This window comes from Eptatretus burgeri, chromosome 1 (genome assembly GCF_056783735.1).
Source record: "Eptatretus burgeri isolate ZD-2024b chromosome 1, Ebu_testis_v1, whole genome shotgun sequence".
Lineage (NCBI taxonomy): Eukaryota > Metazoa > Chordata > Myxini > Myxiniformes > Myxinidae > Eptatretus > Eptatretus burgeri.
Genome location: NC_140961.1, coordinates 24,387,956 through 24,405,455, shown reverse-complemented (window position 1 = coordinate 24,405,455; position 17,500 = coordinate 24,387,956). Strand labels below are relative to the sequence as shown.

Sequence of the window (17,500 nt, the reverse complement as noted above, 5' to 3'; positions counted from 1 at the left end):
TGCAGAAGGTCTTATTTTCGATAATCTGAATTGAAGCACGTTGGGAAGTAGGAGCACCAGCCTAAAGTGGAAAGCTGTACTCCATGTAGTTCCTACACTGTGATGAGATTGGTGTGGCTCAGGAATGCCTTAGATCCATGTAGAATACCCAGACAGTGACTAACCTTTTTAGTTTGGTGATGTGATCCACTCACAAAATGTTGTTGCAGATAGTGAGGCTAAGGAGTTCCAGGCACTTCTTGCAGTGGCTGTCCAGATAAGTGGATTGGATAGTCCATATCGTGGCTGATTGTGGACAGGCGGTATGAGAGCATGTGACTTCAATGTCACGTTCGTAGTCGCTGACAAGGGGCTTATCTTGTCCATGTCTGACAAAAGATTCAGAAGCGGTTGGCTGTTCACACGAGTGATGCATCTTTCTACACAGGGTAGAGTAAAAATAATCGGATAGATCAAGAATAACGTAGGTCCTAAGATGCTGATTTATGGAACCACAGCTTGAAGGGAAAGATCATGGGAAAGGACACCTTTAAGGGCCACCCACTGGTTCCAGTCATCAAGGAAATCAGACAACCATTTGAGCAAGAGACCCGAAATACCAAAGGAAGACCACTTGGAAATAAAGGCTGGATGCCAGTTTCAAAAGCTCGAGAGATATATCCAGAGATGACCCTAACCTCTTGATTGGAGTTCAAGGCATCCATCCAATACTGTCTCAGAACGAATGAAATATCCAAGATGGAGGTACAGGAAGGGATAAATTTGGGACCTTGGCCTTTTGAGTCTCGACAGAGTTTGAAACGCTGTTTTTTTTTCATTGGCAGTGTCTCGCATGACTCAATTATTGAGGAGGGAAATAATGGAAAGGGAATGTGCATCAGACAGAGCTGACCAGCTCGTTCCAGGCTTTAGACTTTAGAGGATAGTGCGAGGCTGGATAATTTATATTGCACATGATCCTGATGTTGGGCCCTGATTCTTCATAGGATACACGGTGGTTCTGAGGTGTGCAGAGAGACTGCAGGTTGCCATCAGTAGGGTTTTCCTTCCAGGAGGAGAACGTGATATGTTTACTTGCAATGGCCTCACCACACACACACACACACACACACACACACACACACACACACACACACACACACACACACACACACACACACACACACACACACACACACACACACACACACACACACACACACACACACACACACACACACACACACACACACACACACACACCTGTCAACTTTTCATATATGGAATAGATAGACATCCCTCAAGACATATTTTGCAGCTATACGTGTTGAAAGACAATGAGGATAAGCAAGTAAGACGTACTAAACATGTCCAACCTGGATACAGTGAAGATTTCAGAGAAATATCTGCTGCAAGTCAATAGACACACAGTCTTAGATGTATTTCTTCAAAAAATAAATTACATGAAAGTGACAAGAACTGACAAAGGCAAAAGCACCAACCTGCACGTCAGAGAGCTCCTTCCACTGGGGCTGAATGATACCCATTGAATCCAACATGCGTGAAAACTTGAACCGGTTCTCGGCTCCATCGATAGATTCAGGAGACGTGCCCAAGATGCGGCACTTCTGGCGGTGCAGTGCCATGGCGATGTTGTTGGGCAATTGGCCACCCATGCAAAGAATTATACCTTCAGGGTTCTCCAGCTCATAAATATCCATTACGACCTAAATAATAAAAATAATAATAAAAAAAGCAACAACATTACAGAGCAAAAACTAAAACAAACAGGTCGATACATGCCTTATAAGAAGGATTAAATAGCAGATTACAACTTAGCTACAGAAATAGATGGAACAAGAGTGAGAATTGCTTTGCAATACACATCCCCCAATTGGTCCCGATTAATGTTTGGGAGATAAAAATTAGTTTGCGTTTAATGCAGAAAGCATCTGCAGAAAGCTGAACACTGACCCATATATAATGTAATATTTTCTAAGTTTAAAAAAGTTTGTTCTGCGACACCATAATAAAGCACGTACCAAGTTTCAGTTAAATATGTTGAAGGGTATGGGGGAAAAGTCGGTAAAACCACTGGTGAGACAGACGGACAGACGGACAGACGGAGAGAAAACCTACAATCCCCTTCGGTGAAACCGGTAAGGGATTAATAACAGCGTCAAGTCAAATACAGTATGCACGTCACATTCACACACAACAGAAGGCTAATGTGAGATCACTCGCCCAAAATACTCGACACCTTCTTCGGTTGTATGCAGCACAAGGCTGTGGGGTAACATCATTGGCAGAGGGGAGTGGCTGTGCTGCTGATGATCTCAAAAAAGTTATGGACGGATTTGGATGAAACTTGGTGGACAGGTTGGGTGTGTGACAGGGATGAATTGATTTGATTTTTGTGAAGATCAGAGTCCAGATCAGACTATTAAAATAGAAATTAAAATAACACTTCTGCACAAGTAGTTGTCCGAGATAAGGTGGAATAGTCCGATTATGAAATAATTAAGTCTCAAGTACTTCTTTAGTTAGAGAAGGTAGACTATTGGAATCACAGCTTATCCATCCAGATAACACTAAATATTAAATCAATGAATCGTGCAAAATATGAGCACAAAGTGCGTGTGTGTGTGTGTGTGTGTGTGTGTGTGTGTGTGTGTGTGTGTGTGTGTGTGTGTGTGTGTGTGTGTGTGTGTGTGTGTGTGTGTGTGTGTGTGCGTCTGTCTGTCTGGATGTGGTTGTGTATTGTATTATGCATTGTAAGTGTTCATCAATGCACGTGTATGCCTGGTGTTGGCTAAATGGTTAGGGGTGGTGGGCTTGTGATCCTAGAATCCTGAGTTCAAATCCCATTCAGTTGTTGAATCAATACCAGGTGGGGTTAACTCGGCCTGTCATCCTTCCGAGGTCGGCAAAATGAGTGCCAGCATGCTGGTATACCGTGTCGGAGTGGCGACACCGAGGTCCAGGATTGTGCCCAATAGCCAAGGAGACTGCTTAAGCAGCACCAACGCTCTGCACGGAATATGGGCCCAATGGATGGATGAAATGCGTGTGTGTGTGTGTGTGTGTGTGTGTGTGTGTGTGTGTGTGTGTGTGTGTGTGTGTGTGTGTGTGTGTGTGTGTGTGTGTGATGCGTCGTACGTGTTCATCAGTGCATATGTGGGTGTGTGAGTGTGTGTATGTTTCATTTTCTTACCTCAAAGGAAATCTCATCAAAGTACAGACGATCACACATGTCGTAATCTGTGCTTACTGTTTCTGGGTTATAGTTCACCATAATTGTTTGGTAGCCAAGCTGCAAAGAACAATCATGTGAAGATAAATTAGAACAATTTGAAATAATTCAGCAAAAACACCCCCATTCAAACTGCTGCTCAGGCCAATGTGCAGCTCATCCCCATTTATACAACTAAAAGTCATGGCACACAAGTTTAATGATAATAAATGACAACTTACAGGTATTCGTATGCAACCATTAGGTATCTTTTCACAGAGTGTACACATCGTCTATCATCTACTACCACCTTCTTCTATCAAACCTCACTGTACATTTCAGGGGACTAGGATACCCATTCATTGCCTCATGCCATGGAAAATGGTGCCATTGCCCAAGCTGATGAAAGCAGGACAGAAACATTGTACGTGGGACGATACGCTGCTATTGAAGCGTATTCTGGGAAAAAATAGGGAGAAAAAAAACAAAAAAAACCACACTGCTCGCAGACGGAAGTTTCAACCTCTTTCGTGCAAAGTCTTTCCTGGACAACTATGAACTTTTACCAACTTGCAAGGCCTTCATCCACAGCTCAATAGAGTGCTCTCAGGACTGGCACTCCTGCCTCACACCTTACACATCTTGCTGCCATGGAAACCAAGACTTCAAAAACTTGGAATCTCCCGTGATGAGGCCGCTTCTCGACGCCTGTTACTCTCGCATCACACAAAGGTCGGTGGAATGTCTGTCTTCTAACATGTCCTTTCTGGTCTTGCACCCTCTTCACTTTCTATGGTCTCTTCTACTCCCCACACCCAGGTGTCTGCAAGGGACCAGAGATGGCGACTCGTCAGCAACTTGGACTGAGTCACAAATCTTGTGACTTATGACTTGACTTGCGCTCAAATACGGCCCCCATTTGGTGTCCAGCACATGTTCGTGGCTGGAGAGCACCACCAGATACCCTCGCCTCATGTTAATCTCGAGATGAGTCGCGTGGTGAGGCACAGAAGCGAATGAGGCCATTTCTGGTGCAGAGTCCTCGCATGGACGGGGCCAACACTTGGTCTTTCCATTTTTCCTCTTTGCACCTCATCTGCATTTCATCGCACCTCCTCCGACCACGAATCTTAGACATCCTCAGTTTTCCTCCCCTCCTCCCCCTCCTAAGCGACTGGGAAGAGTGGGCACATTGGCCATGACAGACACAAAAGAGGTTGCCAACACCTCAAACTTTTCCTCATCTCTCTTTGCTCTCTCACTTTCATTGGGGTACGTTTCTGATGGTGCCTGTCTTGTATAATACAAGTTAAGATTGTAGAAGTTCTGAATATCAGCATAGATCTGCACCGTGCCTCATTTGTTTTATAAATATTTGCATTTCCCTTGTGATAAATAAACCTGCTTGTTATAAATGTACCAGCTCGTCACGTCTTTTCCCTGTTGGCCCAGCATAGTCCGCACGCAGTTTAGCCGGGAAGTTCTGCCCCACACAATTTGCTCATTAGCCGGTGCGTACTCACAGCTCCGCTCGGCTGCACCTGATCCAGTGAGTTAATTAGAGTAAGCATCAAGGACACGAGACCCCCCCCACCCCACATTGGTGCGGCCGTCCACACGTAAAGTATCACATGAGGTAGTGCAACCCTGCCAGATCGGCAGGACTAATCGGCACTTGTGGTTGCTTAACAACTTGCCAGAACAAGAAGTTATTCGTGCCCGGTGGCATCAGGACCGGATGTTCGAGAGGAACTCGAGCGCTTCCCCTTGTGGCAAAACTGTGAACCCTGGATCTTTAACAATATCAGCCTGATAAAGATGATATGATATCCTGATAGAGATGTCCATTTTGACAATTGATTTTCATTCCTTACTGCAACTCCATTAACTTCTTCCTCTGAGATGTGATGCACTGAAACCGAGTAATGAATTCTCCCAAACCAATTGTATATAGTTTATTGATGATATTCATCACGAAGCAAAGTAGTTACATGGGCAATTCTCAGAAATGGATCGGGGTGAGTCATGACTTTTGGTTGTGTATCGTATAAGAGTAGAAAAGTCCGTCAAAAATGAGAGGTTGGAATTATTTTATTCGAAATATTGAAAGAGACTGGAAGATATGATGTTTCAATTCGCAGGAAGAAAAACAAAAAAAAAAAAAAAACGTTTTTTAAATAAAACTACATGTACAAATGTGATCATATTTTCTTTAACTTGTGGGGTGTTTCGTTTTGACGGTACAGCCTCAATAGCATACCAAAGTCTAAAGCCCCGGCTTAGCATCAGGTGTGTTTATATCTTCATGATTTATTAGATATCCCACGGACGCAAATGAACACTCGGTTTACTCTGCGTGCATCGCTCATCGCGTGCAGCGAATTTCACTACCCTGCGCCTTGTATTTATTGTTATTTAACAAAACGCTTCTGTACACCGCCCCATGAGGCCCGGTTGCAAGTTACCATCTACATTTCCAACAGAAGAGATGCAACTACTCTTTTATGTAACTAAAAAAAGCTGGTTTTTCAAGTTTTTTTTTTTTGGTCCTGAAAAAAAAAATAGACCACAATGAACACACAGTCATGTGAAAAGATTGGCCTTTAAAACCCTACTTAAATCGTCCTTATGAATGGGAAGAGACAAATATACAAATACACACACACACCGTGTTTTATATCGGTAGATATCAGTGCTGGAAAATTGAATTTATATCAGAAGCATTTCAGATATGTATTAAAATAGTACGACAAAGGTATAATCAAATGAGTAGAACTGCCGTTGCCCAACATCCTCTGCAGAATTATTCTCTTCAAGTATATATTTTCCTTTTATCTAATAAAATTGTCCAACATGTATGATTTAGAAATGTGTCTGAGTTTTAGCTTAAGACGGTCAGTCATAATGTTCACAAGTGGTGGATATACCCGTTAAGGATGGATAATGGAGTGGCATGGGATTTGATGGCCATACAACAACAACAATCTCATGATGATCAGAATAAATGGGGACAAAAACGACAATCCTGTGATGGATGCACTTGAAGCACCACCAATAAAATGGCACATCATCGGGCATGGCAAACGTTTTGAGAAAACTACTTTTGATTGGGCCAAAATGGAATAGATGGAATGGAACAAATCCGAACAAATCCATGACAGCAGTTTACATCTCCAATTAAATGATTTGCTCCAAACTTTCACTCGTGATTAAAATGCAACCTCACCTTCCGTAGCTCCTGGATGCAATCCACAGCGCACCAATCAAATTCCACACTACTGCCAATGCAATACACGCCTGAGCCCAAAACCATGACGAGGCCAGGACTGAATGACAAGTCGTGCGTACTTGCTCCATATGTCAAATAGAGGTAATTTGTGCAAGCAGGCCACTCAGCAGCGACCGTGTCGATGTGCTTCACCCACGGTAGGACGCCGTGTTCTTGTCGCAACTTTCGCACAGCCAGCTCGGTGCTGAAAGCAGATCACAAAAGTTTTACTCCCTGCATGCTACCACTGACATAACACATCGTAACTAAAATGCTCAACAACAGGCATTTCAATTTCACACTTGTTTATCCGAAGTCTGATTACATCATATGAACATATTAGCAAAAGTAACCGTCACTTTGCTTATGGATTTAACGAAAAGCCATGTTGTGCTTTACCAACATTCTGCTCTATTCACTCTATCATTTGCTCGATATGTATATATACGAGGTCCATCTAAAAAGTAACGGGACTGAGCCTGCTGTGTGCTCCACTTACACAACTTGAATGAACGGGGTGTGTCACAGACTTTTGAAACATTCCAGCAATATATATATATGATTGGTGATGGTTGACTGCGCTCATTGTGTGATTTTTTTACAGGTCGTGGTTTACACGTTGTCTAGTCTGTGTCGTCGCGCTATGAGTCGTGAGCAGAGAGCCAATCTGAAGTTTCTTGCCAAGCTTGGCAAAACAACTTCCGGATCCTTCGCAATGCTGCAGCAAGTCTACGGGGAAGAAACGGTGTAACGTACACGTGCATTTGAATGACACAAGAGGTTCAAAGAGGGACGGGAGTAGGTTGAGGATGATCCACGGTCTGGAAGACCTTCAACGAGCAGAACGGCGGACAATGTCGAGCGTGTGAAGCAGATGGTGCGCGCAGATCGTTGACTCACGGTGCGGATGATTGCTGAGGAACTTTCCATGAACAAGAACACTGTCTGGAGCATCATCACTGAAAATATCGAAATGCGCAAGGTGTGTGCAAAGTTGGTCCCCAAGCTGTTATCAGAGGACCAGAAACAGCAGAGTCACTGTCTGTCAAGACATTATCGAGTGCCTCGAGGATGATCCAGACCTGCTCGGGAGAGTCATTACTGGCGATGAATCGTAGATATTCGAATACGTTCCCGAGACCAAATGGCAGAATCATCAGTGGAAAAGTCTGGCATCACCAAGACCAAAGAAAGCAAGGATGTCGAAGTCGAAGGTCAAGGTGATGCTCATCGCGTTTTTTGACATCAAGGGCATCGTCCACTTTGAGTTTCTACCACAGGGTCAAACAGTGAATCAATACGTGGACAAGGAGATCCTCTGGCATCTCATGAGATCAGTCAGTGACAAGAGGAGGGATCTGTGGGAGAACAACGCCTGGGTGCTCCACCATGACAACAACCCTGCTCACAGTGCCCTGAGCATCCGACAGTTTCTGGCGGAGAGGAACGTGCGGAGAGGAACGTGCAACATGAGGAACAGCCAATTCTGGAGCAACCCCCGTATTTGCCAGACTTGGCCCCTTATGATTTTTTCCTATTCTCCAAGCTCAAGGGGGTGATCAAGGGGACCCGATTTCCTGATGTGGAGGCCATCAAAAGGGCCGTGACGACGGAGCTCCGGAGGATTCCAGAAGAAGCCTTCCGGGGGTGCATCGAAGCGTGGAAGAAGAGGATGGACAAGTGTGTGAGACTGGAGGGAAACTATTTTGAAGGGGACAAGCTGTGATTTCAATATATTTTTTTGAATAAAATTTCTGTGGTCAGTCCCGTTACTTTTTTAGACGGACCTCGTATATGTATATGTACTGTACATAAAGGAGGGCCGTACCAAAAGTCATTAGCATCAGTGGATTCTGCACGTTTGTGCCGAATATAGCAGAACACGAGTTATTCATGACATCTATCCATTCCAATATAAACACAGGTTCGGTACATGCACAACATTGGTGTTCCACAATCCATTGTGACAAAAGGGCCGATTGAGCCAGGTGTGGAGAGATACCTGCATGGGCGCTAACAGAGTCAGAAGGTGGGTGAAACACTTTAAAGACGGAAACATGGACATCGCCAATCAGCCACGCTGTGGTAGACTAGGAAGCGCTATGACTGAACACAATAAGCAGGAAGTTGATGCGCTCATCGGTGAGGACCAAAGACTGATGATAAGGGAGATCGCAGCACAGCTTGACAGAGGAGATTGTGCTGTACAGGAGATGATAGAGACCTTGGGATATTGGAAAGTTTGTTCCCGTTGGGTTCCCCATTTGCTTCCAGAGGAACACAAAAACACACGCACAGATGTGTCATCACAATTGCTTCAACGACATGCTGCAAAGGACGATGACTTCCTGTTCCTTATTGTGACTGGTGATGAAAGCTGGTTCCACCATTTTAACCCAGAAAACAAGCATCAAAGCAATGGAATGGCATCAGTCCACATCTCCAAAAAAATAAGATCAAAACAGTACCCTCAAGCAGTAAAGTTATGGGAACAGTCTTTGGGATGCCAAGGGATGCATAACACTGAACAACAAAATTTTTTTTACTGGAGATGTGTAAAGTGATTTAGACTAATTTGGGTACGCTGATTTCAAAAATCATAACCGTTTTGCTGTATCACGTCAGGATTTTCAGTAACAGAAATATTCCCATTGCCTAGAAGTCAGGATTTCAATGAAATTTACAAATATTCATTTATTCATTTATTTCATCATGAATGCTTCAAAATTATAGAAATTACAGAAAAACTCCACTAGAATGTAATTAAAAATGCTTTAGGCATTTGGCTTTGCGTTTGTGCTGCTCTGTGTCAGTTTCACGATGCAGGAACCAGCAGAAATCGCCCATCATGTTCGGGTTGTGCCGCCCTTGGTAACGCGTCTCCATGAGTGAAATCTCTTGGTGGAATCGCTCGCCGTGCTCGTCCGAGACTGCTCCCAAGTTGTCAGGGAAGAAGTTCAGGTGCTGGTGTAGGAAATGGATTTTCAGGGACATCCTGGAGCCAAGTTTCCTGAAGGACTCCAGCAGCTGCTGCACTATTTCTTCATAGTTGTCCGCGCGCTCGTTCCCCAAGAAGTTGTCCGTCACAGCTTTGAAGCTCCTCCACGCTGCCAGCTCTTTGGGGTTTAGAGTTGTCGGAAAAGTTTCGTCCTTCATAATCTGTCGGATTTGCGGTCCAACAAAGACACCAGCCTTGATCTTGGCCTCCGACAAGGTGTTGCCAAACTTTCCCTTGAGGTATAAAAACCCACGCCCATTCAGATCCATTGCCCGTACAAAACTTTTCATCAAGCCGAGCTTTATGTGGAGTGGTGGAAGGAAAACCTTGGCTGGGTCGACAAGGGCGACATGCTTCATGTTGTGTCGACCAGGTACATGCTCTTTTCGCTCTTCCCAATCTTTCTTCGTCCAGTGATTCTTGTCGTCTCTGCTATCCCAGAGACAAAGGAAGCACATGTATTTCGTGTAGCCTGACTGCAGCCCTAACAACAGCGCCACCACTTTCAAGTCTCCGCAGATGTGCCAGTTGAAGTCATTGTACTTGATGGAATCAAGCAGCTGCCGCATAGTCTCATAGGTCTCTGTCATGCCGAACGCGTGAGCCAGTGGGACTGATGGTTTCTCATTGCCATTGTGGAGCAAAACAGCCTTCAAGCTGTTCTTCCCCGAGTCGATGAAGAGGCGCCAGTCTGCAGGATCGTGATCACACCCAAGTTCTTTCAACAGACCGTTGATGTCACTGCAGAATGTCATCGTGTCTTCCATCTCAAAGAACTCAGCCATGTCTCTGTGACGTGCTCTGAACAAGGATATCTTGGTGTTAGGTTCAAGTAGATTCCACTGCTGCAGCCTTGATCCAAGCAGCTCTGCCTTCGCCTTTGACAGCGAGAGATCTCTTACAAGATCATTTAAGTCTCCCTGGTTCAGAAGGTGTGATTCTTGAGTGTCGGGTTCAAAAGGTTCATCATCACCATCCTCTTCACCACTGCTTACAGCTATGTTCTGATCAGCTGGAGGTGTTGGAACGGGGTTCTCGTCATCATGAGGCACAGGTTTACGAGCAGAGACGCAGTCAGCGTACTTGATGTGACCTTTATTCTTCTTGTTGAAGCCGGCAATGCTTGTGCAGCAGAAATAACAATCATCATGATTCTGCAGCTCACGCCATATCATGGGCACCGCAAATGGCATGCTCGCGCGCTTGCCCACCAACCACTGAGTCAAGGTTGTGTGACAGCTTGTGCAGCAGATGTGTGGTGCCCAGCTCTGTTCTTGGTCCCCCACCTTACACCCGAAGTAGTGAAAGTAGGCGGCCTTCATTTTCACTGCTGTAGATATACTTCGCTGTTGATCTTTTTTGGTATACCGACCACAGACATAACAGAAGTTGTCAGGATGATTGGTACAGGAATGCCTACTCATCTTTATCTGAAAGAAAGAAATATAACACAAGTTAACAACAATTGTACGAAATAGACATGTTAAAGACATATGTAAATTTCATTGAAATCCTGACTTCTAGGCAATGGGAATATTTCTGTTCCTGAAAATCCTGACGTGATACAGCAAAACGGTTATGATTTTTGAAATCAGCGTACCCAAATTAGTCTTAATCACTTTACACATCTCCAGTAAAAAAAATTTTTTGAAATTTGTTGTTCAGTGTAATGGTTGATTTCTTGCCCAAAGGGGGAAACCGTCAACGTAGCTTGCTTCGTTCAGACACTCAATAAACTGAAACGTGCACTTGGGGGGAAAAGTGCCAAATTAAAAAAGTTGTCATCATTCAACATGACAACACTAGACCTCACACAGCGCATCTAACATTGGAGGAAATCTCAAAGAATGGCTGGGAAATGCTCTCCAACCTCCATACAGTCCGTTCTTGGTTACCATCTGTTCGGACTCAAGAAAGGTCATGAGAGGCCAGCGCTATGAAAAAAGACGAGGCAGTTCAGATAATTTCAACAGTTCGCAACAAGCTGCGCACAGCTGACTTGTATCGCAGTGGGATTTTTGAGCTCGTGCAGTGCTGGCAAAAATCCGTGGATTGATCTGGAGATTTTGAAGAAAAATAATGCGGAATGTCAAGTTACAATTGATAATATCAGTTTTCTTACGTGTATCTTCGTTTTACTGTAAATAAATGTGTTCATCACTTTCGGTATGGCCATCGTACATTTCCATATTCATAATATACATATGTACAGTACATACATGCACGCACACTGAAAAAAATAATGTTGTATGAGCTCACCTCTGGATGGCCAAGGCTATTTGCCTATCAGAAAAACCCAGTTGTTTGGAGTAAAGAAGAACAGGACGAGGCAGTGACATCTCCGTATCTCTGTAAGCCGTCAGGGCTCGGTTGTGTTTCACAATTGTGGCCATCTTGTACAAGAACCAGCGGTCAATGCGTGTAAGTGTATAGAGGCGCTCTACAGAGTATCCAGCGTGTATAGCAGCAGCCAGCACAAATATACGTTTGTCTGTTGGTGTCTGCAGCTCCTGTTACACAATGCAAGCACTTGGTGTGAGGGTATGACTTGGACAGCAAACTGACTTTGCACTGAAGACATGCTTATGGGAGATACAGGAGAAAGGCAGGTCAATGTAAAATTCAAATAGAAAGCCAAAAATAAAACAAGAAATAAATAAAGAATGCAAATAATTGTAGAAAGTTTTTCTCATTGGCATGCAAATCAAAAAAAAATTTTTTTTTTTGCCAGTGGGAATGTTTTACAGGTGCACAGAATCAGAAATTTATGTTTGATTTAATGAATGAATATGGCTTCACTTAACACTTAAACATTGCTTTTTCTTTCTTGAATAAATATCTTGAAACGAAGATTTTAGTATTTGTTGGCCTCTTTGTACTCTCGATTGCCCCCGCTCATTAAAAAAATAAAAATATATAAAAAAAAATAAACAGTGATGGGATTAAGTCATATCATGACCCACTACATCTTTTTCAGAACATTTTTTCCTCCAGACTTGTGTTTACGTGCGGCCGATATACGCTTTATACATAGATATACCGTAATCGTGTCATAGACTAAAAAAAAATAAAAGCTTTGAAGTGATTGAAAGCTGAAATGATCCACATGAAGATTAGAGATCATAATATTCTAATGGGAAAGAAAAAAAAAGGACAGAAAAGTACCAAAAACTGAGGGTAAGTAGAGTACTGTTGCCCCGGTGGTTGTACAGTTATGTGCAATCATTGTTAATTAACCTGTTGCACATCACTCACTCACTACATGTACATTGTGAGGATGGTCCCATCCAGTATGGTGTCGACAATTGTATACACTTACTTTTAAATGAGCGCATTTATCATTACTACACTGGGTGTGCTCTGGCTTTCAAAAGGAATTAGCCACTGTGGCTAATCCAGGTTTAGAATGATTAGCCACAGGAGAAAGGAAATAGCCACATATTTTATTCAAAAGGTTTTTTTTTAGCAATATGAAATAATAAGTTACTTTTAAGGCGGATGTGTGAGTTTGATGGGTGAGGTTGGTTGGATGAGCGAGTTGGATTGTTCAGATTGGTTGGATGAGTGAGTTTGACGTGTGAGATCGGTTGAATGAACGACCATCAGGGGAGGTGGTGATTGTGAGGGATGGTGGTGGTGGTGATGGTGTGTGTGTGTGTGTGTGTGTGTGTGTGTGTGTGTGTGTGTGTGTGTGTGTGTGTGTGTGTGTGTGTGTGTGTGTGTGTGTGTGTGTGTGTGTGTGTGTGTGTGTGTGTGTGTGTATGGTCGTTGTGCCTTTAGTAGGTGGTAGTGGGGGATGGGGGTGGTTGTGGACCAGGATTGGACCAACCTCATGCCAGTTAAACTCACTCATCCAACCAATCTCAAACAACTTCACTCATCCAACCAATCTCACACAAACTCCCTCATCCAACCAACCAAAGTCACCCATCAAACTCACTCATCCAAACAAACTCTCCCATCCAAACAAACTCGTCCTACTACAGGTACTACTACTGATTGTGTCAAAACTCACCTGGCAACCACTGACCCAACGAAGCATGTAGCACCGAGTAGCGCCGAATCATTCGGGGGGGGGGGGGATTTTTTTTTGAGATGACAATCATGGGAATCATGCGTAATTTCGGTCAATTTCTTTTTACTAGAAACTAGTTTAAAACTACTAAAGTTAGTATATATATATATAAGCTTGTACAAAATCACGCGCGATTCCCATAATCAAAACATACAAAATGGCGACGTCTCAACGAAGGTTGAATTCTGTGCTAAAATCACCCAAAATTCGTCTAAAACTGGTAAAAAAAAAAAAAAAAAAACACTAAAACATGGATTAGCCACAGTGACTAATGGGTGGTTTAAAATATTAGCCACAGGTAAGGGGGATTCGCCCTGTGGCGACGTGGCGAGCGGCAGCGCACACCCAGCTGCAATAATTACATCAAAATACCACTAAACTCCACATTTACCATGTCCCAACTCTCTGATTTACCACTTACCAGTTCTTATTGCCAAGTATTTCTTCGACATCATCCTAATTGTTGTGAACACCAGGTATTTCATGCACAATGTCATCCCCAATTTCCACCTTGGGTTCATACATGTACAGTCTGACAGCACCTTCTACATCATGATTTTGACCATCGTCATAATCTGAGGATTGTTGATCAGAAAGTTATTCGTCAAATTCACTTTCTCACGAGTCTGAAGCGAGTTGTGCGGCCATTATTCTTTGCATGCTGAAACAATCGTACTGGTGATGATGCCACATAGATTATGCAATGGCCATGGAAGTTTCTGGAATTTGTAAAGGCGGTACCCACCACGTTGGCTTTTAAAAAACTTTAACACCTCAAAAAATCATTGTAATTAAAAACCACGTTCAGTTCTTTGAATATTACTTACAAATCAATATCAGCACGTCAATTTTTTTTTTTTGTAATTTCTGATTCTGTGGACCAGTCACCTTTAAACAAAGGGAGGTGATAATTTACAGTCACTTTTAAACAAACAAACAAACAAACAAACAAAAAATCCTACATATGCAAGTCAATGGAGAAAAAGATGGATAAACAAGTGTCCTTCAAACCCCATGCATCCTCTCCTGTCCCCCGTTGTCCCCATACCCAATGTTTGTCCAAGTCTGCCTCTATCTTGGCTTTCAACTCGACTGTTGGTGTTTCACCCCTCTCTCTACTGTTCCATTTGTCCTGTCGCATCCTGATCCATTCAGTGTATTCGTACTAGCTCTTCCACGTGCCTTGACCATGCATTCAAAATGAATAAATAAATATGTTTTTTTATTAGTAGGGTTATTTGCTTGGAATCCATGACCATTTTGTTCCTACCTTTTTCTCTCGATGGATTTGACAACCTGAACCATTTTAAAGGAAAATGAGCTCCTATGCCCCTCTGAAAAATGACGGCTAACTCTGCTAGAGCCCAATATTCAAAATGGCCACCAACGCCATCTTGAAAAACATGAAATGTAATACATCTGGCATCAGATGAACTACAAGGACGAATGAGGTGTCCTTTTTACTAATTCTGGCATTACAAATCCACTGGAATGGTTATTGTAGAGTTTGTATGGGATCATTCTGACCTCTAAATCCAAGATGGCCGCCAACGCCATCTTGAACAATATCCCCCTTCCGCCACGCGGCAGGGGATATAAACATGAAATGTAATATCTCTGGCATTAGATGAGCTACAAGGACAAATGAGGTGTCATTTTTCACTAATTATGGCATTACAAATCCACTGGAATGGTTATTGTAGAGTTTAGGATTCATCCTGACCTCTAAATCCAAGATGGCCACTGTCCGCCATCTTGAAAAACATGAAATGTAATGTCTCTGGCACAAGATAAGCTAGATGGGCATGCGAGTTGTTTTCCACTAATTTTAGCATATCTAATATTACTTTTTATATTATTTCAGATGCATCGCATGCCCACGATACGGCGAAGTGGGGAAAAAAAATCAAGTGTATATCTAATATTACTTTTGCACTGTTTCAGATGCATCGCATGCCCATCTGATGGAAATCGCCGACTTGTGAAGTGACCGAAATAATGGATAATAGAAGAGAGAGAGTGAAGAGTTACCAGCCAAGGCATTAAATGAATACGAGTGCATTTTACGCTGTGGTAAGCGATGTACCACAGATGATCGTTTGGAAAACATTACACCTGAGAAGTGGGAATCCATCTGGGAAAAGTCTTTACAATGGAAAGAACTTGATAAGTTTCAACATATACATGAAAATGTGGATTGAGAGAAGGGACCAAAGGGTCACCACATGCATAGCACTTGTTAGGCATCATTATCCAGCAAGCGCAAGCTCTCTCAAGCCGAAAAGCGCAAACACAAATCCGAGGAACGTCGTGAAAGAGATGAAGCATAAGATCAACAAGACACTTCCCCAGAGGCCAGTGCACCTAAAAGGCTCCGCTCCAGTATGGGTGTCCTTCACGATAAGACGATGTGTGTGGTGCATGAAAGGGGCATACAAGAGTAGTGATTGTGACAAGCAGATTATACTCCTATCAACAGCAGATGCCTGGACTAAATTCAAGTTACATACTGTCCGTCTGGAAGATGAGGTCATGAGATTGAGACTTGACACTCTGATTGCATCCATTCCAGATAGTCAAACAGCATTTGGGTTGGAAATCCGCTACCGTCGTCCGTGCTGGCGCAAATATGTAAGCGACCACAAGCCCCTTTCAGATGAAAGCACTCAACATCTGCAGCGTGTAAACCTCCAAGAGGCCCAAGCTCTCTTCTTTCATCATATTCGTCAAGTCATCTTCAAAGACCATGAAATTCGCACACTGCAAGGCCTGCTGCAGGACTATAAGCACATTATCTCAAATCACGGACATAACTCAGTAGTAAAATCCAGCTACTTAAAGGAAATTCTCGTCAATCAATTTGGGGAAGACATTGGATTTCATGAACGCATTCAAAAGAATGTGAGTGAACTGGTATATGATACAACAGCAGCAGGTACATACATCGAGGCGGCAATACCTTCATTGGGTGTCAGCAATGATCAGTTGGTGATGAATGTTGCGGCACGACTCGAAGAGCAAGTCATCACGACAAATACTATTCCCTGGCTCTCATATATACACGAGTTGGAGAGAGAAGAAGACCTCAGTGAGCTCCTGCTGAAGCTGCTCACATGGCTGAAACACCCAAATAAGTCTGCAATTGATAACAGTCCATCCGTCTGATCGATTGCATCTATCCTCACAAGCGACATCACTGGAAAACGCACTGCATTTGAGATAAATCTCTCTGTCTTGCTACATGGACTGACCAATAGTATGGACATAGTCGACCTAATGCACAAAGATGGACTGGGCATCAGTTACAATGACGTACTTATGCTGCAAGATTTTTGGGTGGCCAATGACCTCAAGTGCTCATCTGATTGCCCCTTCAAACTAGCTGAGGGTAAGCCTGCTATCGCTATAGTCGACAATGATGACTTCAAGAGCGATACACTGACCGGTGCTGGCCAGTCACACCGCACTAATGTCATGTTTGTGCAGCCAGAATCATTTGATACAGAACTTCCTTCCGAGAATCACAAGTATGGACTAGTTCCCGGTGCCAACTTTGCATCAAACCTCTCGACAACTCTCAAAGAGCTCGGAAGTGAAATGCAAAAAGTCAACCCATACAAGACAGCGAAGGGTGGGGAACCACCTCTCAGGAAGCCACCAGCTGATCAAAGTACTCCTCCTCCTGACACATCGGTGCAAAGAATTCGTGGTGTGATCCATGTATTGGCCAGGACGCAAGATGACCGAACGAGACGTAAGCCAGAAGAACAGACTGTGCGTGGGTTTTCAGGGTTTCATGCCAGCATGTCAAATGCAGATGAGAAGTCGAGCAATATATCACATGACCTATCCCAACCCACCCAGTAAGACAATTCTCAATGATGTGATGTGTAAGCTTGCAAAATCAATCGTTTTTGCAAAAATCAAAAAGCATCTCATTCATGTTTT

General features: G+C 43.3%; 1 protein-coding gene across 2 annotated transcripts in view; it reads right to left on the bottom strand.

Moving 5' to 3' along the window:
• CAD (carbamoyl-phosphate synthetase 2, aspartate transcarbamylase, and dihydroorotase) overlaps positions 1-17,500 on the bottom strand; it is a 246,727-nt gene that overhangs the window by 138,690 nt on the left and 90,537 nt on the right. For both annotated transcript variants that reach the window (XM_085870414.1, XM_085877653.1), the window contains exons 17-20: positions 11,737-11,987; positions 6,438-6,684; positions 3,194-3,292; positions 1,482-1,706 (exon numbers count right to left, since the gene is read on the bottom strand). In XM_085870414.1, coding sequence (XP_085726540.1) covers positions 1,482-1,706; positions 3,194-3,292; positions 6,438-6,684; positions 11,737-11,987 — 822 coding nt within the window. The remainder of the gene's footprint in view (positions 1-1,481; positions 1,707-3,193; positions 3,293-6,437; positions 6,685-11,736; positions 11,988-17,500) is intronic.